This window comes from Gasterosteus aculeatus, chromosome 9 (genome assembly GCF_964276395.1).
Source record: "Gasterosteus aculeatus chromosome 9, fGasAcu3.hap1.1, whole genome shotgun sequence".
Classification (NCBI taxonomy): Eukaryota; Metazoa; Chordata; class Actinopteri; order Perciformes; family Gasterosteidae; genus Gasterosteus; species Gasterosteus aculeatus.
In genome coordinates, this window is record NC_135696.1 from 8066578 (window position 1) to 8091112 (window position 24535).

The following is a 24535-nucleotide window of genomic DNA, read 5'->3' on the forward strand; positions in this document are numbered from 1 at the left end:
TCAGCTGTCAGTCGGTGACGCAGTCGTCGCCTAGCAACCGTTGCACGTCATCGCATTTATCCTTTGATGTGTAACATCTGGTCATAACTTGAAGCTAGAAATATAGGTAAGCCTAGCAACCGTTGCACGTCATCGCATTTATCCTTTGATGTGTAACATCTGGTCATAACTTGAAGCTAGAAATATAGGTAAGCCTAGCAACCGTTGCACGTCATCGCATTTATCCTTTGATGTGTAACATCTGGTCATAACTTGAAGCTAGAAATATAGGTAAGAGGAGGTCGAGAAGTGCTTTAGTAAACAGGGAAGATGGAGGACTCAGAATACAGCGTGAAGCCATTTATTGAGTCCTTTCTCAACAGTTTGACTCCAGGACAGATTGAACTGTTGCGAAATGGCACCCCAGACAGCACCACCAAAGTGCTGTTGGCCGACATGATAGAAAACATGGTCACGGTCTTGACAGAAGCCATGCTCAACAATCTAAGGACCAGAAACAGGTCCTAAAGTCAAGGACGTGGGTGACACTGTGATGCAAGGCTTCAAAGTATGGAGGACTAAAAGTGCCACAATTAAATAAATAAAAATAAAAATGTAAAAATAATGTTTAGAGTCCAAAAGAGTGTTGGTACTTGAATTAGGTTCTGCACTTACACACCTAAGGAAGAAGAAGTAGGAGTAGTTCTCCATCACGGTGTGGGACTGGCAGCACAGGAACCCCAGTCCGGTCAGGTTGAGCCTCGATCCAGAAGGCACCTCCAGCGCGCTGCCCCAGGCCTGATCGCACAGCAACTCCACCTCCGCTGTGTACAGCAGCCCTTCCTCCGCGCCCTCGTACCCGAACCCGAACCCGAAGATGCGAAGTTCCTCGTTGAAACGAGTTGAATCTGCGTGTAGTCAACTACTGTTGCTGACGCACTCCCATTGGCCACAAATGATTTATTTATATTCATAAAATACCTTTTCTTCTAATGTTACGCTTGCATCACAGACGAATCATATTAGCGTTCTGTTGCGCCTGCTTTTACTTTGAAAATCTAACGTGCGTACTTCCGATTTAACTGCTGCGCTTCATATTTTGTTTTATGACGTTAGGTAAAGAATGCATGAATTGATTTAACACAGACCTCATACAGCTACTTAACAATTCAACGTCACGTTTGATTGCTATGTTTTGGTCTAGTTTTGTTTTTTAATTAGGCCGCTGGCGGTGATGCTAACGTTAGCTGGCGTCCTCCAGTCCATTGGAACACACACAAAGTAAATCGTCAGCGACGAATAGCGATGTCCAGATTGCACCTTCGTTCACAGCTGAGGAAAAAGTCCGATCCATCTAACTTCTTTAGTTGTGACGCATTTTGTAATGACGATAATCGCTCTGACAGTATATCAGCTGTCAGTCGGTGACGCAGTCGTCGCCTAGCAACCGTTGCACGTCATCGCATTTATCCTTTGATGTGTAACATCTGGTCATAACTTGAAGCTAGAAATATAGGTAAGCCTAGCAACCGTTGCACGTCATCGCATTTATCCTTTGATGTGTAACATCTGGTCATAACTTGAAGCTAGAAATATAGGTAAGCCTAGCAACCGTTGCACGTCATCGCATTTATCCTTTGATGTGTAACATCTGGTCATAACTTGAAGCTAGAAATATAGGTAAGAGGAGGTCGAGAAGTGCTTTAGTAAACAGGGAAGATGGAGGACTCAGAATACAGCGTGAAGCCATTTATTGAGTCCTTTCTCAACAGTTTGACTCCAGGACAGATTGAACTGTTGCGAAATGGCACCCCAGACAGCACCACCAAAGTGCTGTTGGCCGACATGATAGAAAACATGGTCACGGTCTTGACAGAAGCCATGCTCAACAATCTAAGGACCAGAAACAGGTCCTAAAGTCAAGGACGTGGGTGACACTGTGATGCAAGGCTTCAAAGTATGGAGGACTAAAAGTGCCACAATTAAATAAATAAAAATAAAAATGTAAAAATAATGTTTAGAGTCCAAAAGAGTGTTGGTACTTGAATTAGGTTCTGCACTTACACACCTAAGGAAGAAGAAGTAGGAGTAGTTCTCCATCACGGTGTGGGACTGGCAGCACAGGAACCCCAGTCCGGTCAGGTTGAGCCTCGATCCAGAAGGCACCTCCAGCGCGCTGCCCCAGGCCTGATCGCACAGCAACTCCACCTCCGCTGTGTACAGCAGCCCTTCCTCCGCGCCCTCGTACCCGAACCCGAACCCGAAGATGCGAAGTTCCTCGTTGAAACGAGTTGAATCTGCGTGTAGTCAACTACTGTTGCTGACGCACTCCCATTGGCCACAAATGATTTATTTATATTCATAAAATACCTTTTCTTCTAATGTTACGCTTGCATCACAGACGAATCATATTAGCGTTCTGTTGCGCCTGCTTTTACTTTGAAAATCTAACGTGCGTACTTCCGATTTAACTGCTGCGCTTCATATTTTGTTTTATGACGTTAGGTAAAGAATGCATGAATTGATTTAACACAGACCTCATACAGCTACTTAACAATTCAACGTCACGTTTGATTGCTATGTTTTGGTCTAGTTTTGTTTTTTAATTAGGCCGCTGGCGGTGATGCTAACGTTAGCTGGCGTCCTCCAGTCCATTGGAACACACACAAAGTAAATCGTCAGCGACGAATAGCGATGTCCAGATTGCACCTTCGTTCACAGCTGAGGAAAAAGTCCGATCCATCTAACTTCTTTAGTTGTGACGCATTTTGTAATGACGATAATCGCTCTGACAGTATATCAGCTGTCAGTCGGTGACGCAGTCGTCGCCTAGCAACCGTTGCACGTCATCGCATTTATCCTTTGATGTGTAACATCTGGTCATAACTTGAAGCTAGAAATATAGGTAAGCCTAGCAACCGTTGCACGTCATCGCATTTATCCTTTGATGTGTAACATCTGGTCATAACTTGAAGCTAGAAATATAGGTAAGCCTAGCAACCGTTGCACGTCATCGCATTTATCCTTTGATGTGTAACATCTGGTCATAACTTGAAGCTAGAAATATAGGTAAGAGGAGGTCGAGAAGTGCTTTAGTAAACAGGGAAGATGGAGGACTCAGAATACAGCGTGAAGCCATTTATTGAGTCCTTTCTCAACAGTTTGACTCCAGGACAGATTGAACTGTTGCGAAATGGCACCCCAGACAGCACCACCAAAGTGCTGTTGGCCGACATGATAGAAAACATGGTCACGGTCTTGACAGAAGCCATGCTCAACAATCTAAGGACCAGAAACAGGTCCTAAAGTCAAGGACGTGGGTGACACTGTGATGCAAGGCTTCAAAGTATGGAGGACTAAAAGTGCCACAATTAAATAAATAAAAATAAAAATGTAAAAATAATGTTTAGAGTCCAAAAGAGTGTTGGTACTTGAATTAGGTTCTGCACTTACACACCTAAGGAAGAAGAAGTAGGAGTAGTTCTCCATCACGGTGTGGGACTGGCAGCACAGGAACCCCAGTCCGGTCAGGTTGAGCCTCGATCCAGAAGGCACCTCCAGCGCGCTGCCCCAGGCCTGATCGCACAGCAACTCCACCTCCGCTGTGTACAGCAGCCCTTCCTCCGCGCCCTCGTACCCGAACCCGAACCCGAAGATGCGAAGTTCCTCGTTGAAACGAGTTGAATCTGCGTGTAGTCAACTACTGTTGCTGACGCACTCCCATTGGCCACAAATGATTTATTTATATTCATAAAATACCTTTTCTTCTAATGTTACGCTTGCATCACAGACGAATCATATTAGCGTTCTGTTGCGCCTGCTTTTACTTTGAAAATCTAACGTGCGTACTTCCGATTTAACTGCTGCGCTTCATATTTTGTTTTATGACGTTAGGTAAAGAATGCATGAATTGATTTAACACAGACCTCATACAGCTACTTAACAATTCAACGTCACGTTTGATTGCTATGTTTTGGTCTAGTTTTGTTTTTTAATTAGGCCGCTGGCGGTGATGCTAACGTTAGCTGGCGTCCTCCAGTCCATTGGAACACACACAAAGTAAATCGTCAGCGACGAATAGCGATGTCCAGATTGCACCTTCGTTCACAGCTGAGGAAAAAGTCCGATCCATCTAACTTCTTTAGTTGTGACGCATTTTGTAATGACGATAATCGCTCTGACAGTATATCAGCTGTCAGTCGGTGACGCAGTCGTCGCCTAGCAACCGTTGCACGTCATCGCATTTATCCTTTGATGTGTAACATCTGGTCATAACTTGAAGCTAGAAATATAGGTAAGCCTAGCAACCGTTGCACGTCATCGCATTTATCCTTTGATGTGTAACATCTGGTCATAACTTGAAGCTAGAAATATAGGTAAGCCTAGCAACCGTTGCACGTCATCGCATTTATCCTTTGATGTGTAACATCTGGTCATAACTTGAAGCTAGAAATATAGGTAAGAGGAGGTCGAGAAGTGCTTTAGTAAACAGGGAAGATGGAGGACTCAGAATACAGCGTGAAGCCATTTATTGAGTCCTTTCTCAACAGTTTGACTCCAGGACAGATTGAACTGTTGCGAAATGGCACCCCAGACAGCACCACCAAAGTGCTGTTGGCCGACATGATAGAAAACATGGTCACGGTCTTGACAGAAGCCATGCTCAACAATCTAAGGACCAGAAACAGGTCCTAAAGTCAAGGACGTGGGTGACACTGTGATGCAAGGCTTCAAAGTATGGAGGACTAAAAGTGCCACAATTAAATAAATAAAAATAAAAATGTAAAAATAATGTTTAGAGTCCAAAAGAGTGTTGGTACTTGAATTAGGTTCTGCACTTACACACCTAAGGAAGAAGAAGTAGGAGTAGTTCTCCATCACGGTGTGGGACTGGCAGCACAGGAACCCCAGTCCGGTCAGGTTGAGCCTCGATCCAGAAGGCACCTCCAGCGCGCTGCCCCAGGCCTGATCGCACAGCAACTCCACCTCCGCTGTGTACAGCAGCCCTTCCTCCGCGCCCTCGTACCCGAACCCGAACCCGAAGATGCGAAGTTCCTCGTTGAAACGAGTTGAATCTGCGTGTAGTCAACTACTGTTGCTGACGCACTCCCATTGGCCACAAATGATTTATTTATATTCATAAAATACCTTTTCTTCTAATGTTACGCTTGCATCACAGACGAATCATATTAGCGTTCTGTTGCGCCTGCTTTTACTTTGAAAATCTAACGTGCGTACTTCCGATTTAACTGCTGCGCTTCATATTTTGTTTTATGACGTTAGGTAAAGAATGCATGAATTGATTTAACACAGACCTCATACAGCTACTTAACAATTCAACGTCACGTTTGATTGCTATGTTTTGGTCTAGTTTTGTTTTTTAATTAGGCCGCTGGCGGTGATGCTAACGTTAGCTGGCGTCCTCCAGTCCATTGGAACACACACAAAGTAAATCGTCAGCGACGAATAGCGATGTCCAGATTGCACCTTCGTTCACAGCTGAGGAAAAAGTCCGATCCATCTAACTTCTTTAGTTGTGACGCATTTTGTAATGACGATAATCGCTCTGACAGTATATCAGCTGTCAGTCGGTGACGCAGTCGTCGCCTAGCAACCGTTGCACGTCATCGCATTTATCCTTTGATGTGTAACATCTGGTCATAACTTGAAGCTAGAAATATAGGTAAGCCTAGCAACCGTTGCACGTCATCGCATTTATCCTTTGATGTGTAACATCTGGTCATAACTTGAAGCTAGAAATATAGGTAAGCCTAGCAACCGTTGCACGTCATCGCATTTATCCTTTGATGTGTAACATCTGGTCATAACTTGAAGCTAGAAATATAGGTAAGAGGAGGTCGAGAAGTGCTTTAGTAAACAGGGAAGATGGAGGACTCAGAATACAGCGTGAAGCCATTTATTGAGTCCTTTCTCAACAGTTTGACTCCAGGACAGATTGAACTGTTGCGAAATGGCACCCCAGACAGCACCACCAAAGTGCTGTTGGCCGACATGATAGAAAACATGGTCACGGTCTTGACAGAAGCCATGCTCAACAATCTAAGGACCAGAAACAGGTCCTAAAGTCAAGGACGTGGGTGACACTGTGATGCAAGGCTTCAAAGTATGGAGGACTAAAAGTGCCACAATTAAATAAATAAAAATAAAAATGTAAAAATAATGTTTAGAGTCCAAAAGAGTGTTGGTACTTGAATTAGGTTCTGCACTTACACACCTAAGGAAGAAGAAGTAGGAGTAGTTCTCCATCACGGTGTGGGACTGGCAGCACAGGAACCCCAGTCCGGTCAGGTTGAGCCTCGATCCAGAAGGCACCTCCAGCGCGCTGCCCCAGGCCTGATCGCACAGCAACTCCACCTCCGCTGTGTACAGCAGCCCTTCCTCCGCGCCCTCGTACCCGAACCCGAACCCGAAGATGCGAAGTTCCTCGTTGAAACGAGTTGAATCTGCGTGTAGTCAACTACTGTTGCTGACGCACTCCCATTGGCCACAAATGATTTATTTATATTCATAAAATACCTTTTCTTCTAATGTTACGCTTGCATCACAGACGAATCATATTAGCGTTCTGTTGCGCCTGCTTTTACTTTGAAAATCTAACGTGCGTACTTCCGATTTAACTGCTGCGCTTCATATTTTGTTTTATGACGTTAGGTAAAGAATGCATGAATTGATTTAACACAGACCTCATACAGCTACTTAACAATTCAACGTCACGTTTGATTGCTATGTTTTGGTCTAGTTTTGTTTTTTAATTAGGCCGCTGGCGGTGATGCTAACGTTAGCTGGCGTCCTCCAGTCCATTGGAACACACACAAAGTAAATCGTCAGCGACGAATAGCGATGTCCAGATTGCACCTTCGTTCACAGCTGAGGAAAAAGTCCGATCCATCTAACTTCTTTAGTTGTGACGCATTTTGTAATGACGATAATCGCTCTGACAGTATATCAGCTGTCAGTCGGTGACGCAGTCGTCGCCTAGCAACCGTTGCACGTCATCGCATTTATCCTTTGATGTGTAACATCTGGTCATAACTTGAAGCTAGAAATATAGGTAAGCCTAGCAACCGTTGCACGTCATCGCATTTATCCTTTGATGTGTAACATCTGGTCATAACTTGAAGCTAGAAATATAGGTAAGCCTAGCAACCGTTGCACGTCATCGCATTTATCCTTTGATGTGTAACATCTGGTCATAACTTGAAGCTAGAAATATAGGTAAGAGGAGGTCGAGAAGTGCTTTAGTAAACAGGGAAGATGGAGGACTCAGAATACAGCGTGAAGCCATTTATTGAGTCCTTTCTCAACAGTTTGACTCCAGGACAGATTGAACTGTTGCGAAATGGCACCCCAGACAGCACCACCAAAGTGCTGTTGGCCGACATGATAGAAAACATGGTCACGGTCTTGACAGAAGCCATGCTCAACAATCTAAGGACCAGAAACAGGTCCTAAAGTCAAGGACGTGGGTGACACTGTGATGCAAGGCTTCAAAGTATGGAGGACTAAAAGTGCCACAATTAAATAAATAAAAATAAAAATGTAAAAATAATGTTTAGAGTCCAAAAGAGTGTTGGTACTTGAATTAGGTTCTGCACTTACACACCTAAGGAAGAAGAAGTAGGAGTAGTTCTCCATCACGGTGTGGGACTGGCAGCACAGGAACCCCAGTCCGGTCAGGTTGAGCCTCGATCCAGAAGGCACCTCCAGCGCGCTGCCCCAGGCCTGATCGCACAGCAACTCCACCTCCGCTGTGTACAGCAGCCCTTCCTCCGCGCCCTCGTACCCGAACCCGAACCCGAAGATGCGAAGTTCCTCGTTGAAACGAGTTGAATCTGCGTGTAGTCAACTACTGTTGCTGACGCACTCCCATTGGCCACAAATGATTTTATATTCATAAAATACCTTTTCTTCTAATGTTACGCTTGCATCACAGACGAATCATATTAGCGTTCTGTTGCGCCTGCTTTTACTTTGAAAATCTAACGTGCGTACTTCCGATTTAACTGCTGCGCTTCATATTTTGTTTTATGACGTTAGGTAAAGAATGCATGAATTGATTTAACACAGACCTCATACAGCTACTTAACAATTCAACGTCACGTTTGATTGCTATGTTTTGGTCTAGTTTTGTTTTTTAATTAGGCCGCTGGCGGTGATGCTAACGTTAGCTGGCGTCCTCCAGTCCATTGGAACACACACAAAGTAAATCGTCAGCGACGAATAGCGATGTCCAGATTGCACCTTCGTTCACAGCTGAGGAAAAAGTCCGATCCATCTAACTTCTTTAGTTGTGACGCATTTTGTAATGACGATAATCGCTCTGACAGTATATCAGCTGTCAGTCGGTGACGCAGTCGTCGCCTAGCAACCGTTGCACGTCATCGCATTTATCCTTTGATGTGTAACATCTGGTCATAACTTGAAGCTAGAAATATAGGTAAGCCTAGCAACCGTTGCACGTCATCGCATTTATCCGTTGATGTGTAACATCTGGTCATAACTTGAAGCTAGAAATATAGGTAAGCCTAGCAACCGTTGCACGTCATCGCATTTATCCTTTGATGTGTAACATCTGGTCATAACTTGAAGCTAGAAATATAGGTAAGAGGAGGTCGAGAAGTGCTTTAGTAAACAGGGAAGATGGAGGACTCAGAATACAGCGTGAAGCCATTTATTGAGTCCTTTCTCAACAGTTTGACTCCAGGACAGATTGAACTGTTGCGAAATGGCACCCCAGACAGCACCACCAAAGTGCTGTTGGCCGACATGATAGAAAACATGGTCACGGTCTTGACAGAAGCCATGCTCAACAATCTAAGGACCAGAAACAGGTCCTAAAGTCAAGGACGTGGGTGACACTGTGATGCAAGGCTTCAAAGTATGGAGGACTAAAAGTGCCACAATTAAATAAATAAAAATAAAAATGTAAAAATAATGTTTAGAGTCCAAAAGAGTGTTGGTACTTGAATTAGGTTCTGCACTTACACACCTAAGGAAGAAGAAGTAGGAGTAGTTCTCCATCACGGTGTGGGACTGGCAGCACAGGAACCCCAGTCCGGTCAGGTTGAGCCTCGATCCAGAAGGCACCTCCAGCGCGCTGCCCCAGGCCTGATCGCACAGCAACTCCACCTCCGCTGTGTACAGCAGCCCTTCCTCCGCGCCCTCGTACCCGAACCCGAACCCGAAGATGCGAAGTTCCTCGTTGAAACGAGTTGAATCTGCGTGTAGTCAACTACTGTTGCTGACGCACTCCCATTGGCCACAAATGATTTATTTATATTCATAAAATACCTTTTCTTCTAATGTTACGCTTGCATCACAGACGAATCATATTAGCGTTCTGTTGCGCCTGCTTTTACTTTGAAAATCTAACGTGCGTACTTCCGATTTAACTGCTGCGCTTCATATTTTGTTTTATGACGTTAGGTAAAGAATGCATGAATTGATTTAACACAGACCTCATACAGCTACTTAACAATTCAACGTCACGTTTGATTGCTATGTTTTGGTCTAGTTTTGTTTTTTAATTAGGCCGCTGGCGGTGATGCTAACGTTAGCTGGCGTCCTCCAGTCCATTGGAACACACACAAAGTAAATCGTCAGCGACGAATAGCGATGTCCAGATTGCACCTTCGTTCACAGCTGAGGAAAAAGTCCGATCCATCTAACTTCTTTAGTTGTGACGCATTTTGTAATGACGATAATCGCTCTGACAGTATATCAGCTGTCAGTCGGTGACGCAGTCGTCGCCTAGCAACCGTTGCACGTCATCGCATTTATCCTTTGATGTGTAACATCTGGTCATAACTTGAAGCTAGAAATATAGGTAAGCCTAGCAACCGTTGCACGTCATCGCATTTATCCTTTGATGTGTAACATCTGGTCATAACTTGAAGCTAGAAATATAGGTAAGCCTAGCAACCGTTGCACGTCATCGCATTTATCCTTTGATGTGTAACATCTGGTCATAACTTGAAGCTAGAAATATAGGTAAGAGGAGGTCGAGAAGTGCTTTAGTAAACAGGGAAGATGGAGGACTCAGAATACAGCGTGAAGCCATTTATTGAGTCCTTTCTCAACAGTTTGACTCCAGGACAGATTGAACTGTTGCGAAATGGCACCCCAGACAGCACCACCAAAGTGCTGTTGGCCGACATGATAGAAAACATGGTCACGGTCTTGACAGAAGCCATGCTCAACAATCTAAGGACCAGAAACAGGTCCTAAAGTCAAGGACGTGGGTGACACTGTGATGCAAGGCTTCAAAGTATGGAGGACTAAAAGTGCCACAATTAAATAAATAAATACACCATTAAATAATTACTTAAATGTGTCATTCATTAATTAAAATTGGAATTAAATAAATAAATGTGTCATTAAATGTGTCATTAATTAATTAAAATACCGATTCATTGTAGGGCCTGTTGTCGGACGTGTCGGCGAAGATGGCGTCCTGAAAGTTGACGCCGTGGGGGAGGATGTTGTAGTTCTCATCCATCCTGCAGAGGAGATTGTCCAGAAGAAACTGTGAGGAGGGAGCTGAAGCGGCTGAGGGAATTATTGGTGTTTTGGCTGACATTGTAGCAAATGAAGTATGTTTTTGCAAATGGCATAGGCCGATGCATTTATGTTTAAATGAGCCTTTTTGCTTTGCAGGTAAAATGTTCGTTTGCAAAACAACTCGCACCGCGATCAAAGATGCAGAAGATAAAAATCTCAAGTCTCCCCTGCTGGAAATACTCTTCCATCCATCCATCCATTGTCAAACCGCTTATCCTGCACACAGGGTCGCGGGGGGGCTGGAGTCCATCCCAGCCAACTTCGGGCGATAGACAGGGTACATCCTGGATTGGTCGCCAGCCAATCGCAGGACTACACAGAGACACACAACCATTCACACTCACATTCACACAACTACGGGCAATTTAGAGTCCCCAATTAACTTGATCCCCAGAGCATGTCTTTGGACTGTGGGAGGAAGCCGGAGAACCCGGAGAGAACCCACACAGACACGGGGAGAACATGCAGACTCCACACAGAAAGGCCACTGGGTGGAATCGAACCCAGGACCTTCTTGCTGTGAGGCGACAGTGCTAACCACCACGCCACCGTGCCGCCCCGGAAATACTCTTGGCATACCAAATATTTATATTTAACCATTGCTTATAGAACTGATCAGTGCTCCAAAACAAACAGACAAATGAAAATAACTTTTAGTTGCTATTCAGATAAAATAACTTTTAGTTGCTATTCAGCGTAATGGACTTGATTGTGACCACAATTAAACGTCTATAAACTGTAAAAATAATGTTTAGAGTCCAAAAGAGTGTTGGTACTTGAATTAGGTTCTGCACTTACACACCTAAGGAAGAAGAAGTAGGAGTAGTTCTCCATCACGGTGTGGGACTGGCAGCACAGGAACCCCAGTCCGGTCAGGTTGAGCCTCGATCCAGAAGGCACCTCCAGCGCGCTGCCCCAGGCCTGATCGCACAGCAACTCCACCTCCGCTGTGTACAGCAGCCCTTCCTCCGCGCCCTCGTACCCGAACCCGAACCCGAAGATGCGAAGTTCCTCGTTGAAACGAGTTGAATCTGCGTGTAGTCAACTACTGTTGCTGACGCACTCCCATTGGCCACAAATGATTTATTTATATTCATAAAATACCTTTTCTTCTAATGTTACGCTTGCATCACAGACGAATCATATTAGCGTTCTGTTGCGCCTGCTTTTACTTTGAAAATCTAACGTGCGTACTTCCGATTTAACTGCTGCGCTTCATATTTTGTTTTATGACGTTAGGTAAAGAATGCATGAATTGATTTAACACAGACCTCATACAGCTACTTAACAATTCAACGTCACGTTTGATTGCTATGTTTTGGTCTAGTTTTGTTTTTTAATTAGGCCGCTGGCGGTGATGCTAACGTTAGCTGGCGTCCTCCAGTCCATTGGAACACACACAAAGTAAATCGTCAGCGACGAATAGCGATGTCCAGATTGCACCTTCGTTCACAGCTGAGGAAAAAGTCCGATCCATCTAACTTCTTTAGTTGTGACGCATTTTGTAATGACGATAATCGCTCTGACAGTATATCAGCTGTCAGTCGGTGACGCAGTCGTCGCCTAGCAACCGTTGCACGTCATCGCATTTATCCTTTGATGTGTAACATCTGGTCATAACTTGAAGCTAGAAATATAGGTAAGCCTAGCAACCGTTGCACGTCATCGCATTTATCCTTTGATGTGTAACATCTGGTCATAACTTGAAGCTAGAAATATAGGTAAGCCTAGCAACCGTTGCACGTCATCGCATTTATCCTTTGATGTGTAACATCTGGTCATAACTTGAAGCTAGAAATATAGGTAAGAGGAGGTCGAGAAGTGCTTTAGTAAACAGGGAAGATGGAGGACTCAGAATACAGCGTGAAGCCATTTATTGAGTCCTTTCTCAACAGTTTGACTCCAGGACAGATTGAACTGTTGCGAAATGGCACCCCAGACAGCACCACCAAAGTGCTGTTGGCCGACATGATAGAAAACATGGTCACGGTCTTGACAGAAGCCATGCTCAACAATCTAAGGACCAGAAACAGGTCCTAAAGTCAAGGACGTGGGTGACACTGTGATGCAAGGCTTCAAAGTATGGAGGACTAAAAGTGCCACAATTAAATAAATAAATACACCATTAAATAATTACTTAAATGTGTCATTCATTAATTAAAATTGGAATTAAATAAATAAATGTGTCATTAAATGTGTCATTAATTAATTAAAATACCGATTCATTGTATGTAAAATGCATATATAACTATTTCACTATTTACATTTACATTTCATGATCCTGCGTTGCAGCGCTTCATGAATTACTTAAAACTGTCAAACTGACCCATCAAAAGTTGGTAGGCGGAACATAACGCCTGATTGGTTACCCTGTGCATCAAGTCAAGACAAATCAATTCCAGATAATGGATCGCTGCAGAGCTACTGAACACATTCCAATACACTGGGTGGCGCTATTCACCTCTACGTTGGTTTGGATACGCTGTTAAACAGAACTTTCATTGCAACGGCTAAAAATCAAGGAGATGACGCGGTCCTGGTAGCCCCAATGACCAAGGACGCAGACGCCGTGCGAGGTGCAGGACAAAATGTCAAAAAGTTCCCCGGAGCTGCTGAGAAAAGCAGCGAATTTTGAGTTCTCGATTGAGGAAGCTCTGAGCAGAAGTCCAACGGCTCCGGCGGCTCAGTCACAGCAGATACCGGCCGCTCAATCACGTACACCTGTCCAAGGTAAGCTAAGTAATTTCATGTTAGCCAGGTGTGCTACTCAATAATGATTCGGGACACACGTGTGGGTTAAATTAGATCGACTCGAAAATGTATTTGTATGTGGTATTATGATGTTTCGTGCGCGACACGTTCGTTGTTAATTGGTGGAGCATAAAACCCGCTAGTTAGCTAATGGTGTTAGCTGGTTTGAGCATCCCAAGATAGAAGTAGAGACTGTTTTAGCTGACTGGTGACCGTTGAGCGGTGACGTTTTTCTGTGTTGCAGCGGAGGTAGCAAGGCTCTTTGCGCCATACAACATTGGAGCCAGAAGGAATATGACGAGACGACCAGCACAAGTCCAAGTTAGCCGAAGAAGCTACACACATACTGTCTGTTGTTTGGCTGACCACAATGCGGATAAAATTCCAAGCGTACTGGTTATAGCTGAACTTCCTCATTCAGGACTTGGAGAGCAAAAAGTAACATTTTCAGGTCAGTGCGAAACTAGGCATTTACCAAAACAAAACAAATTCTGTTCATTGAAATTATTTGCATTTAATTGTATAGTGACTCAAACGTAATTCATTTTAATACTGTGAATAATAGTTATCACAGGCTTATTTGCTTAATTTAAGGTGAGGTGAGTTATGATTTTGTTTTGTTTTTCTCCAGGGAATGACCACGATCCCATGGTTATAACAAATAAACTGATGGAAGTGTTTCCGAAGCTCCAACAAGGGGGAGGCTTTGAACTTCTAAAACTTTTAGGATCTACTCGCAGTCGAAATCTTGCATTGCTTCAGTGTCCCAGCACTGGATACACCCTTGCCTATCTGAAAGATCCATCGACGATGATTGGGCAGGCTACAATCTACATACGTCCACTTCAACAGGATCTACCCTTAGATTGTGTACATAAATTTACAGAGACCTAGTTTAATACATAATCAAAACAAAGATTACTGGTGACTTTTAATCATTAATTAAAAGCCATTTGTTGTTAGGAGAGCTCACGTCCTGCCTCTGGTCCAGTCATCCCCTGCATCACTTGTCAGATGGAAGTTCCCTTTTCAGAGATGAAGCTGCACAGATTGAGCTGCAATGGGTATGTACTTCCTAAAGCAATGCGAGGGTAGCATATTCATTTTCTTTGGGAATATGTCCTCTTGGAGTGTTGTGCACACAAATAAGCCAGTATGACCATTTTGATTCTGTTCACTTCGAGGACACCCATGGAGGAAAGAGAACAAGAGGGAGGCCAAAGGGAAGAAAATGATAGTGAGACAGCCCTAGTCAGTGACAGTGTTCCAGTGAGGTCTGAAACATCAGCTGAGAGTGCAGTAGTTCCAGCAGTGATTGTCAACGAGGAGTTGGATCGCAAAGAAACAGACAGTGGTATGTGTCATCACAATAGTGTTGCTATAAGATTGTGTGTAACTGAAAAGTCAATAGAAAGCGAACACTTTTAATATAGAATTGGATAAGATAATAGTTACAGGCAATTAATAACATGCACCTGTTTTTTTTATTTTTCTAATATTTAGTTTTTGTTGAATGACGTTTTTATGTCAACTCGGCGTTGTGACAGATTTTTAAGCTATTGGGTCCCGCGTTTTATCAGTGAAATAACATAATTTTCCTCCTGTTGTGTAGAGTGAGAGGGTATCTGTATATGCAGGTAACATGCCAACTCACAATATGTCTCTGGAATAGATAACTTTGTTGTTGTTTGTTTAGAATGGAAGATTATTGAGGAACCCACTCAAGCTGCCAAAGTTTTCAAAGAAAATCTGCTAAGGGAACATGCAACTGGGAAACCGCTTAGAATGAAGATGGATGTAAGGGAGTCTGAAGAGGACCGGGAACGGGAGCTTCTCTTATTCTACAAACAGCAGCAAGAATGGGCATGTCCACTTCATTGTACTCTGGTTGGTAAGTAATATAAAGTTTATAATATAAATACATCAGTACAGTTTATACCACTCAAGTAGCATATATGGAATTGTCCCATTGGAAAATGGGAGAATGGAATGCACAAAATTATATAATTGATAAAAAATGTTATGTATGTGAATATTGTGCACAATATACTCTTATCTGGAATAATCAATATTAAGGATGCTGTTCTAAATTACAGCCAATATAATTTTGACTATTTTTCTCCCTTGCTTGTTAAATGTTAGCTAATCAAGTTACCCGTATTTGTCTGCCACTTTTTTCCACTGTGTTATTATCAGTATTTTATTTCAGGTGATCTTGCTATCGGAGAGGGAGTGATGCGGTACTTTATGACAACAATCATATCCATACTCCAGTTTGGATTCAGTCTAGATCTTGGTAAGTACTCGCACACGTTCTGGTGGTTGATGAACGCAGATATGTGCTGTTTAGCAGAGGGCCGGTGGGCAATGTTTTGTGTCAGGTAAATCAGTAAGTCAGTAGTAGGATATTCAGGGGGGTTGCATTTGAAGTGGTTTGGGGTCTGTAAGTCATTTTGGAGTAGGCTACAATTTTGTTTAAGTGAATTCTACAAGCAGCAATACCACAGGCCAAGTAATCGCCCGTTCCAAACAGGCACATTTTCAACGGGCACTGCACTAGTATGATGTAATTTTATGTATTTAAGAGGTTAGTTGTTGTGACTTTATTCCCTGCTCTCTTGGTACTTTACAGGAGGAATGGGCCGAACACTGCTATTTGAGGGTGAACCTGACCATCTTGTTCCAGCAGCATCAGAGGCACTTATTGAAAGCAACCTCTTCCGGGTTGCAGGAAGGATGTTGGCCCACACTTTTCTGCATGACGGTCCCCATGTTACAGGATTAAGTCCTGCTGTAATTCATGTACTGCTCAATGGGGACCCAGAAATGGCTACTGTTGTTATTGAAGACTGTCCTGATCTGCACATCAGGAGCATCATAGAACTGGTATGTAACCTAAAAGATAATTTGCCATGTAAAAAAATATTGCTTGGGCAGATATAATAAATGGTATGGTCCTTATTCTAGCTTGAACATGAAGAACTTACACCGGAACAGAAAGCCACAGTTTCAGATCTTTCCATGTCTTGGGATCTTCCGGCAGTCACCAAAACAAATCGGAGATGGCTACATAATAAACTTCTACTCCATGCAGTGAGTTCCTGCTGGTTAAGTGACAGAACTCATTGCTGTACTTGTTGAAATTATAGAATGTATTCTGAACCCTGGCTTGTTAATGTTAACACAAGAGTTTAAGTACTCGAGTTTTAATGGGTTTTTATAAGACACTTTATTGTGCTTTTATTAACATTTTGTTCTACTGTGCCAACTTTTGTCAAATTTGGGTTAAGGATTTCTGCTGTAATATGGGTCTGTCTGTCTCTTAGGTCGTTGGGAGGACCATGCGCCAAATTAAACAGTTGAGAAAGGGACTGAAAGATGTGATGGTATGGCCCCTGCTGACATCTAGGCCAGATGTTGTCCCACTTCTTTTCCCCAAAATGGCTGAAATGCAGTTCACACCCCAGGTAAGTCAGTAATTTAGTTATATTTGTGACTTAACTTAATGAATTTTACGTCTTTTTTCCATGACTGAGCTGGCTATTTTTCCATTTTCCAATAATGTGATCTGCATCTCCCTTTTTAAAATTACAATTTGTTTTCTTTAAGATGCTCCTAGAAGAAATCACATGGCCAGTTGAGGACAGTGATGATGAAGACTTTGACTTGGACACCACCTGCCGCATCACTGGCTTTCTAAGGATGTTCATTGAAACGGGTATAAACCTAATTTCTCTTTAAAAATGCTTCTATGTCTCATGGATAGATATGATCAAATAAAGTTGAACTAAATGTCTTCAATCCATTGTATGACTTTTAGCTTCATCAGGTACCCTGGCCCAGCTGCTGACATCCTGGGTTGGCTGGGAGATGCTTCCTCCTGAACTGACAGTGGTGATTTCTGAGGGAACCCTTCCTACGTCCTCCACATGCTTTGAAACACTAAAGCTGCCAGCTCATTTCAAGATCTACATGGACTTTGAGAAAGCACTTGTCGCTGCTATAAAAAGTACTGGATTTGGGCTTGTTTAAGTATTTTCAGACACAAGTTCAGTGTCTTTGAAAACTGATTAACACACTGCAGCAGTTGACTTTTTATTTTATTTTTATTCGGCATATATATATATTTTTTTTTTTTTAAAGGAAAGCAAACTTTCAGTTTTTGACTGCTTGTTCTAACACAAAAAATAAAAACGTGTCGGACATCAGTCTAAGATTCTTGATAACACTTCCACAGTCTCTACATATAGTCTAAGCGCATCAGTAACAGAAACTCCTGGAGCTGGCAAAATTGCAACCTCTTCATCTGAGAGCTCACGGGCCAGCTGAACCTCGGGGACTGACACAGTGCCTCCATGAAGGCTGTGAGGTCCGTTCCAGTCGATCCCATACTCTTCAGGAATCTGAAAAGATGACAAGCATAATCAAACTTGTACTTAAAAATAGTTTGACATGTCCTAACACAAGATTGTTATTTTTGGTCACCAAGTCAGTGAGAAATTGTTAGTTATTAAAGTTTTGTGAAATAATACAGCTGTAGTATGCACTGTAGAAACTACAGCTCACAGGTTGATCTTTAAAAGCTTGGGAGATTTTAAAGACAATATAGTAAATGTTCCATTTAAAGTACCACATTTAGCACAATTTTTTCCTCCCATAATTCCTTTTGGGCAAACACTTTAGAAACGTGTTTAAAGTTGATTGTTAACCTCAGTAGGATCCTCCTCAGGGCCTTGCTCTCTGTAACGTCTCCAGAGTTGCTGTGGTGACTGATTCCTTTCAGTTCTCAGACCGTGAAAGTTCCAAGCATCTCGAAAAGAGTCTAGGCTTTGCTGAACCAGTGGAAGGAAAATCCGGTGCAGAGCGAAAAGATGGACTTCATTGTCTGGATTCAGTGTTCCCTGATCTTCCAATGAAGTAAAGATCTGATAGAAGAGGTCCAGGGCATGTTCATAAACATCTCTCCACATCCTCTCTATTCTGTGTTTAGGATAAAATTGTCAAATTGTTAATTTATGTGACATATGCTAAAGTACATTCAACTGGTATTTTAGTTGTGTGAGCCTAGTTGCCAAACATATTTCTTTACCGCTGATTGTGGACACTTCTGCCTGTGATGTGTGAATTCCTGTCGGTACCTCTGCTTCTGATCATGAATTCTGCTACATCTGCATTCTCCCCCCCTTTATCAGACCGTACCCTTGATGGCAGCCCATACTGCTCAACAGCGGCGATAAAGCTCTGTAAGACCGTATGAGCTCTGTTATTGCCAGCCACAGTCAGGTAGACCACTAAACGACTGAATCCATCCACCCCACCGTGGACAACAAATCTCCACCTGTTGCAAAGACATGAAAACATACAACTTTATTGTGAAACAATTGTAATGAAACATCTAGAACGATGAATTGTTTATCTGCTAATATCACTGACCTGATGAGCTTATGGTGGCCATCTATATGCCACAAAGAGTTTGGGCCAGGCACAAAATACTGCCGTCGCCTTAATACACGCAGCCTCAGACGTCTCATGTAGACTCCCTCTGCATCTACTCTGCGTAAAGACTCTTGCAGTCTTGAGACTGAGGGGAGGAACATCCGGACAGCTGAGCGTATTACTGTCAGATATTGTTCCACCTCTATTAAACAGGAGGCTAAAAATCACAGGACATGTCTATCCTGATGATAGAAGTCAGCTGTCCTGAAATGTGTGTTTCTCTTCTATTATACACATTCTACATCTCAGAGGCGATGTCTTTCCAAAAGCGGGCTTCCTTCACCTTTCAAAAGGGCAGAGCTCCGAATTAAAAATACATTTAAATAATGCCCATATTATTATACTCACTTGGAACACGCACACCTCTTGCATTCAGGTGACCACGCATTAGCTTGTAGCCGGTGTTTGGATGACTTCTGTGAATTTCACTTACAATATGGTCCAATTCCTCATCATTCACAGCTGAATAGAGATCTGTTTTTCTGTAGAAACAAAAAAAACACAACATCAAGTAATGTTACCTTAAACGCCATATTCTTTCAGAGTGTATGAGAGCAGCAATTGATAAACAGAAACCTCATGAATTTAGTGTAAATACCTTAAACTGTGTTGTTGCATGCACCTCCTGATGGTCCTCTTTGACACTCCGAACATCGCTGCGATTTGAACTGCGGGAACTCCACAAAGAACTTGATGCTCCAGAACTGCACTCGGTATGTCAAACGGCAAACGCCCCGGTCCCTGTGTGTGTTGGGCCTGATGCGCCCTGGTACCAGAGAAGCGGTGGACAACTTCTTCTAGATTTGTAATTACTCTGTGGTCGATATCTTCGTCAGAAAGTGCGGAAATGACTCCAACAACTTCAATAAGTTCCTCTGCTTTACTAGCTACATGCTCGGACTCAGCAGGTCCTGCTTCTACATCCCCTGCTAAGTTTAAAATGTCTCTCACCAACTCCCTGGAAAGTTCACGGAGATCCTCCATGTTTCTATCCAGGTACTTCAGACCAAAGCAATGGATCAGACTAGATTCGCGTTAGCCCCGCCCACTGACTTTGATGGGTCAGTTTGACAGTTTTAAGTAATTCATGAAGCGCTGCAACGCAGGATCATGAAATGTAAATGTAAATAGTGAAATAGTTATATATGCATTTTACATACAATGAATCGGTATTTTAATTAATTAATGACACATTTAATGACACATTTATTTATTTAATTCCAATTTTAATTAATGAATGACACATTTAAGTAATTATTTAATGGTGTATTTATTTATTTAATTGTGGCACTTTTAGTCCTCCATATCAAAGATGTCCTGGAAGTCAAAGACGAGATCAGGGATCAGAGCTCAGAAATGTTTAGTAGCATGATCAATGAAGAGGTTAGAGCCAGAGTCAATTCTAACACCTCTGAAACCTTACTGTCTGGGGACATCACTCCACCCACAAGACTCAACGAAATGGTTAATCATGCCTTAAAAATGATAAAAAGGTTTACAGCAAAGCTGAAATTCACAATTCGAGAGCGAAGACAGGGAACCACTTTCAGAGACAGGCTGGTGCCTGACCTGAATGGGACAGATGACGAGTCTCCAGAAACCTCACACGCAGTTGACAACCACAAGAATGTCCCATCAGGCGGCCAGACTGATACGGGAAGCATTCAATCTCCGGAAGCAGTAATTGTGAGGGAGGTGAATTAGACCATGCTTCCTTTCTTGGACGACATGTCAGACGCTGACTTTCAGAACTTGCAGGTCGACAGCTCCTTGGAAACAACTGTTCCTCGGGGAGTTCTTGAAGAACTGCAGGAATCAGAGGGGACATACAAGAAAACACAAGGAAGCAGTGTCAAGGGCTTTTTTACACTGCACTTTAGTAAAACATGGCTAAATCGCATACTGGATCAAATGAAGAGAAAATTCAGGAAGGACTCAGACAAGGAATGCAGCCCCGTATTGATGAAGCACATAGAGGACATTATCCCCGAGCTGCTAAGATTGGATGATGACGAAGCACAATTTGGAAAACAGAAGCGTACGCCTTCAATGTTGAAGGGAATTCCAAGAATCAAATCCCTGGTCATCCCACGGAAGCTGACCAACATGCTCTTCCAAAGGATGATGGGCAGTTTAACGTTCCCCCATAGCGCATCCTCATCAAGTGCTACCATGTACCATGAGATATGGTCTAGCGTGTGTAACTTCACAGGGCTTTTGCGGTGGTGGCTGAAAACTCAGGTCGCCCCACTGGCTCAGAGGATGAGAAGTGCTTTAGTAAACAGTTTGACACCGTCACCGGTTGTCGACCACCAGAGCAGCATTCCTCTAGAGACGCCTGCAGGACCTGCACAGGACAACCTAGTGCATATGCAAAGAAACAGGAATCGAGTAGAAACATCACAGACAGGGAAGATGGAGGACTCAGAATACAGCGTGAAGCCATTTATTGAGTCCTTTTTCAACAGTTTGACTCCAGGACAGTTTGAACTGTTGCGAAATGGCACCCCAGACAGCACCACCAAAGTGCTGTTGGCCGACATGATATTAAACATGGTCACGGTCTTGATAGAAGCCCTGCTCAACAATCTAAGGACCAGAAACATGTCTGAAGTCAAGGACGTGGGTGACACTGTGATGCAAGGCTTCAAAGATGTCCTGGAAGTCAAAGACGAGATCAGGGATCAGAGCTCAGAAATGTTTAGTAGCATGATCAATGAAGAGGTTAGAGCCAGAGTCAATTCTAACACCTCTGAAACCTTACTGTCTGGGGACATCACTCCACCCACAAGACTCAACGAAATGGTTAATCATGCCTTAAAAATGATAAAAAGGTTTACAGCAAAGCTGAAATTCACAATTCGAGAGCGAAGACAGGGAACCACTTTCAGAGACAGGCTGGTGCCTGACCTGAATGGGACAGATGACGAGTCTCCAGAAACCTCACACGCAGTTGACAACCACAAGAATGTCCCATCAGGCGGCCAGACTGATACGGGAACCATTCAATCTCCGGAAGCAGTAATTGTGAGGGAGGTGAATAAGACCATGCTTCCTTTCTTGGACGACATGTCAGACGCTGACTTTCAGAACTTGCAGGTCGACAGCTCCTTGGAAACAACTGTTCCTCGGGGAGTTCTTGAAGAACTGCAGGAATCAGAGGGGACATACAAGAAAACACAAGGAAGCAGTGTCAAGGGCTTTTTTACACTGCACTTTAGTAAAACATGGCTAAATCGCATACTGGATCAAATGAAGAGAAAATTCAGGAAGGACTCAGACAAGGAATGCAGCCCCGTATTGATGAAGCACATAGAGGACATTATCCCCGAGCTGCTAAGATTGGATGATGACGAAGCACAATTTGGAAAACAGAAGCGTACGCCTTCAATGTTGAAGGGAATTCCAAGAATCAAATCCCTGGTCCTCCCACGGAAGCTGACCAACATGCTCTTCCAAAGGATGATGGGCAGTTTAACGTTCCCCCATAGCGCATCCTCATCAAGTGCTACCATGTACCATGAGATATGGTCTAGCGTGTGTAACTTCACAGGGCTTTTGCGGTGGTGGCTGAAAACTCAGGTCGCCCCACTGGCTCAGAGGATGAGAAGTGCTTTAGTAAACAGTTTGACACCGTCACCGGTTGTCGACCACCAGAGCAGCATTCCTCTAGAGACGCCTGCAGGACCTGCACAGGACAAGCTAGTGAGTGAAAGAGTAAAGGCGGAGATAATCATGGAGAAGCTCTTTACAAAGTTATTAGAGAACTGCGAAAGGTGCATCAGTGGAAGTGAAATCCTGGTCCTCGTACAGGGCCTTGTTGAAAAAATTGTGAAAAGAGTCAACCTGCACTTTGATTTCACAGAAAAAAACGTCAATGACCTCAACAAGACTATTCTCAAGAAGCTGTCGAAGATGATTGGCAATAAAGAAATGGTGCTGTTGTCCTTGAAATTAGGGGACGTCGCAGTAGAAAACTGCATCATCTCTGCTATCAAAGATTACAGGACGCCAACAGAGAGAATAAGAAGCTGGATGAGCCGGTTATTCTGCTGCATGCGCGCAAACTAAGGTAAGCGCTCAAGGTAAATGGTTGTGTATATATATACATATATATATATATATATATATACATATATATATATCGATATATATATGTACATATACATATGTATATACATATATATGTATACATACATATATATATGTATATATACATATATATGTATGTTGTCCATATATACATACATATACATATATATGTATATATATATATATTTATGTACATATATATATATGTATATGTACATACATATATATATGTGTATATATATATGTATCTCGGCCCCGAGACTCGTTCCCCCGACCTCGTTCCCCCGACCCGACCTATATACATATATATATATATACGTATATATATATGTATATGTATAGCGTCTATGTATGTATATATATATATATATACATACATAGACGCTAAACGACTGTACTCTGAGAAACTCCAACAACAGTTCTCAGCAAGTGACTCTGCTTCGGTTTGGAGAGTTCTAAAACACCTCACCAACTACAAGCCAAAAACCCCCCACTCCATGAATGACCTCCGCCTGGCAGACGAGCTCAATGAGTTCTACACCTCACCAACTACAAGCCAAAAACCCCCCACTCCATGAATGACCTCCGCCTGGCAGACGAGCTCAATGAGTTCTACTGCAGATTTGAAAGACAATGTCCTCATCCCATCCCCCACAGCTCCACCAACCTGCTGCAGTCCCCCTCCCCTCCCTCCCCTAGCCCATCAGGTGCTCACGCCTCTTCATCATTATCACCTTCCCCTCCCCCACCAGCAACGACCCTCTCTATTCTGGAGAGAGACGTTAACCGGCTCTTTAGAAGACTAAATTCCCGTAAGGCAGCCGGTCCGGACTCCGTTTCCCCTCACTCCCTGAAGCATTGTGCTGACCAGCTGTCTCCGGTGTTCACTGACATCTTCAACACCTCCCTGGAGACATGCCACGTACCAAGCCTGCTTCAAGGCCTCCACCATCATCCCTGTCCCCAAGAAGCCCAGGATCACAGGACTCAATGACTACAGGCCCGTCGCCCTGACCTCTGTAGTCATGAAGTCTTTTGAACGGCTAGTCCTGTCCCACCTGAAGTCCCTCACCGACCCCCTCCTGGACCCCCTGCAGTTCGCCTACAGAGCCAACAGGTCTGTGGACGATGCTGTCAACATGGCCCTCCACTACATCCTCCAGCATCTGGACTCCCCAGGAACCTACGCCAGGATCCTGTTTGTGGACTTCAGCTCTGCTTTTAACACTATCATCCCGTCTCTGCTGCAGGACAAACTCTCCCAGCTGCACGTGCCCGACTCCACCTGCAAGTGGATCACAGACTTCCTGTCTGACAGGAAGCAGCACGTGAAGCTGGGGAAACATGTCTCAGCCTCTCGGACCATCAGCACCGGTTCCCCCCAAGGCTGCGTTCTTTCCCCTCTTCTCTTCTCCCTGTACACCAACGGCTGCACCTCCAGTCATCAGTCCGTCAAGCTCCTGAAGTTTGCGGATGACACCACCCTCATTGGACTAATCTCTGGTGGGGACGAGTCCGCCTACAGGTGGGAGTCTGACCATCTGGTGTCGTGGTGCAGCCAGAACAACCTGGAGCTCAACGCTCTAAAGACAGTGGAGATGGTTGTGGATTTCAGGAGGAACAGAGCCCCACCCTC

General features: G+C 43.6%; 3 protein-coding genes across 4 annotated transcripts; 2 read left to right on the forward strand and 1 right to left on the reverse strand.

The window, feature by feature from the left end:
* The first annotated feature begins 12977 nt into the window (after positions 1-12977).
* LOC144383315 (uncharacterized) lies at positions 12978-17516 on the forward strand. The gene is made up of 12 exons (XM_078080389.1): positions 12978-13290; positions 13556-13762; positions 13943-14181; positions 14275-14375; positions 14496-14665; positions 15008-15202; positions 15521-15607; positions 15944-16197; positions 16279-16404; positions 16638-16778; positions 16921-17029; positions 17132-17516. Exons 1-12 carry the CDS (start codon positions 13149-13151, stop codon positions 17341-17343), a joined length of 1983 nt encoding a protein of 660 aa, XP_077936515.1. The 5' UTR covers positions 12978-13148; the 3' UTR covers positions 17344-17516.
* LOC120811406 (uncharacterized) lies at positions 17399-20118 on the reverse strand. 2 transcript variants are annotated; one of them, XM_078080391.1, is made up of 6 exons: positions 19406-20118; positions 19156-19289; positions 18745-18892; positions 18401-18649; positions 18021-18291; positions 17399-17714 (listed from the first exon to the last, which is right to left on the reverse strand). In XM_078080391.1, exons 1-6 carry the CDS (start codon positions 19789-19791, stop codon positions 17517-17519), a joined length of 1386 nt encoding a protein of 461 aa, XP_077936517.1. In that variant the 5' UTR covers positions 19792-20118; the 3' UTR covers positions 17399-17516. The 2 variants fall into 2 exon arrangements, with proteins under 2 accessions (XP_077936517.1, XP_077936516.1); XM_078080390.1 differs by having other exon boundaries at positions 18745-18916; positions 19406-20113.
* Position 20119: 1 nt separating this feature from the next.
* LOC144383314 (uncharacterized) lies at positions 20120-23139 on the forward strand. Its single transcript, XM_078080388.1, has one exon. It carries the CDS (start codon positions 20515-20517, stop codon positions 22876-22878), a length of 2364 nt encoding a protein of 787 aa, XP_077936514.1. The 5' UTR covers positions 20120-20514; the 3' UTR covers positions 22879-23139.
* Positions 23140-24535: the final 1396 nt, after the last annotated feature.

What these genes read in the sequence shown, in the direction of transcription:
- LOC144383315 (XM_078080389.1), top strand. Translation starts at nt 13,149, where the DNA reads ATGTCAAAAAGTTCCCCGGAGCTGCTGAGAAAAGCAGCGAATTTTGAG. An exon ending in ACTTCATTGTACTCTGGTTG is followed by an intron (nt 15,203 to 15,520) that starts GTAAGTAATATA and finishes ATTTTATTTCAG; the next exon opens with GTGATCTTGCTATCGGAGAG. An exon ending in TCAGGAGCATCATAGAACTG is followed by an intron (nt 16,198 to 16,278) that starts GTATGTAACCTA and finishes TCCTTATTCTAG; the next exon opens with CTTGAACATGAAGAACTTAC.
- LOC120811406 (XM_078080390.1), bottom strand. Translation starts at nt 19,791, where the DNA reads ATGGAGGATCTCCGTGAACTTTCCAGGGAGTTGGTGAGAGACATTTTA. An exon ending in AAGAGGTGTGCGTGTTCCAA is followed by an intron (nt 18,917 to 19,155) that starts GTGAGTATAATA and finishes TAATACGCTCAG; the next exon opens with CTGTCCGGATGTTCCTCCCC. An exon ending in GGCCACCATAAGCTCATCAG is followed by an intron (nt 18,650 to 18,744) that starts GTCAGTGATATT and finishes TCTTTGCAACAG; the next exon opens with GTGGAGATTTGTTGTCCACG.
- LOC144383314 (XM_078080388.1), top strand. Translation starts at nt 20,515, where the DNA reads ATGCTTCCTTTCTTGGACGACATGTCAGACGCTGACTTTCAGAACTTG.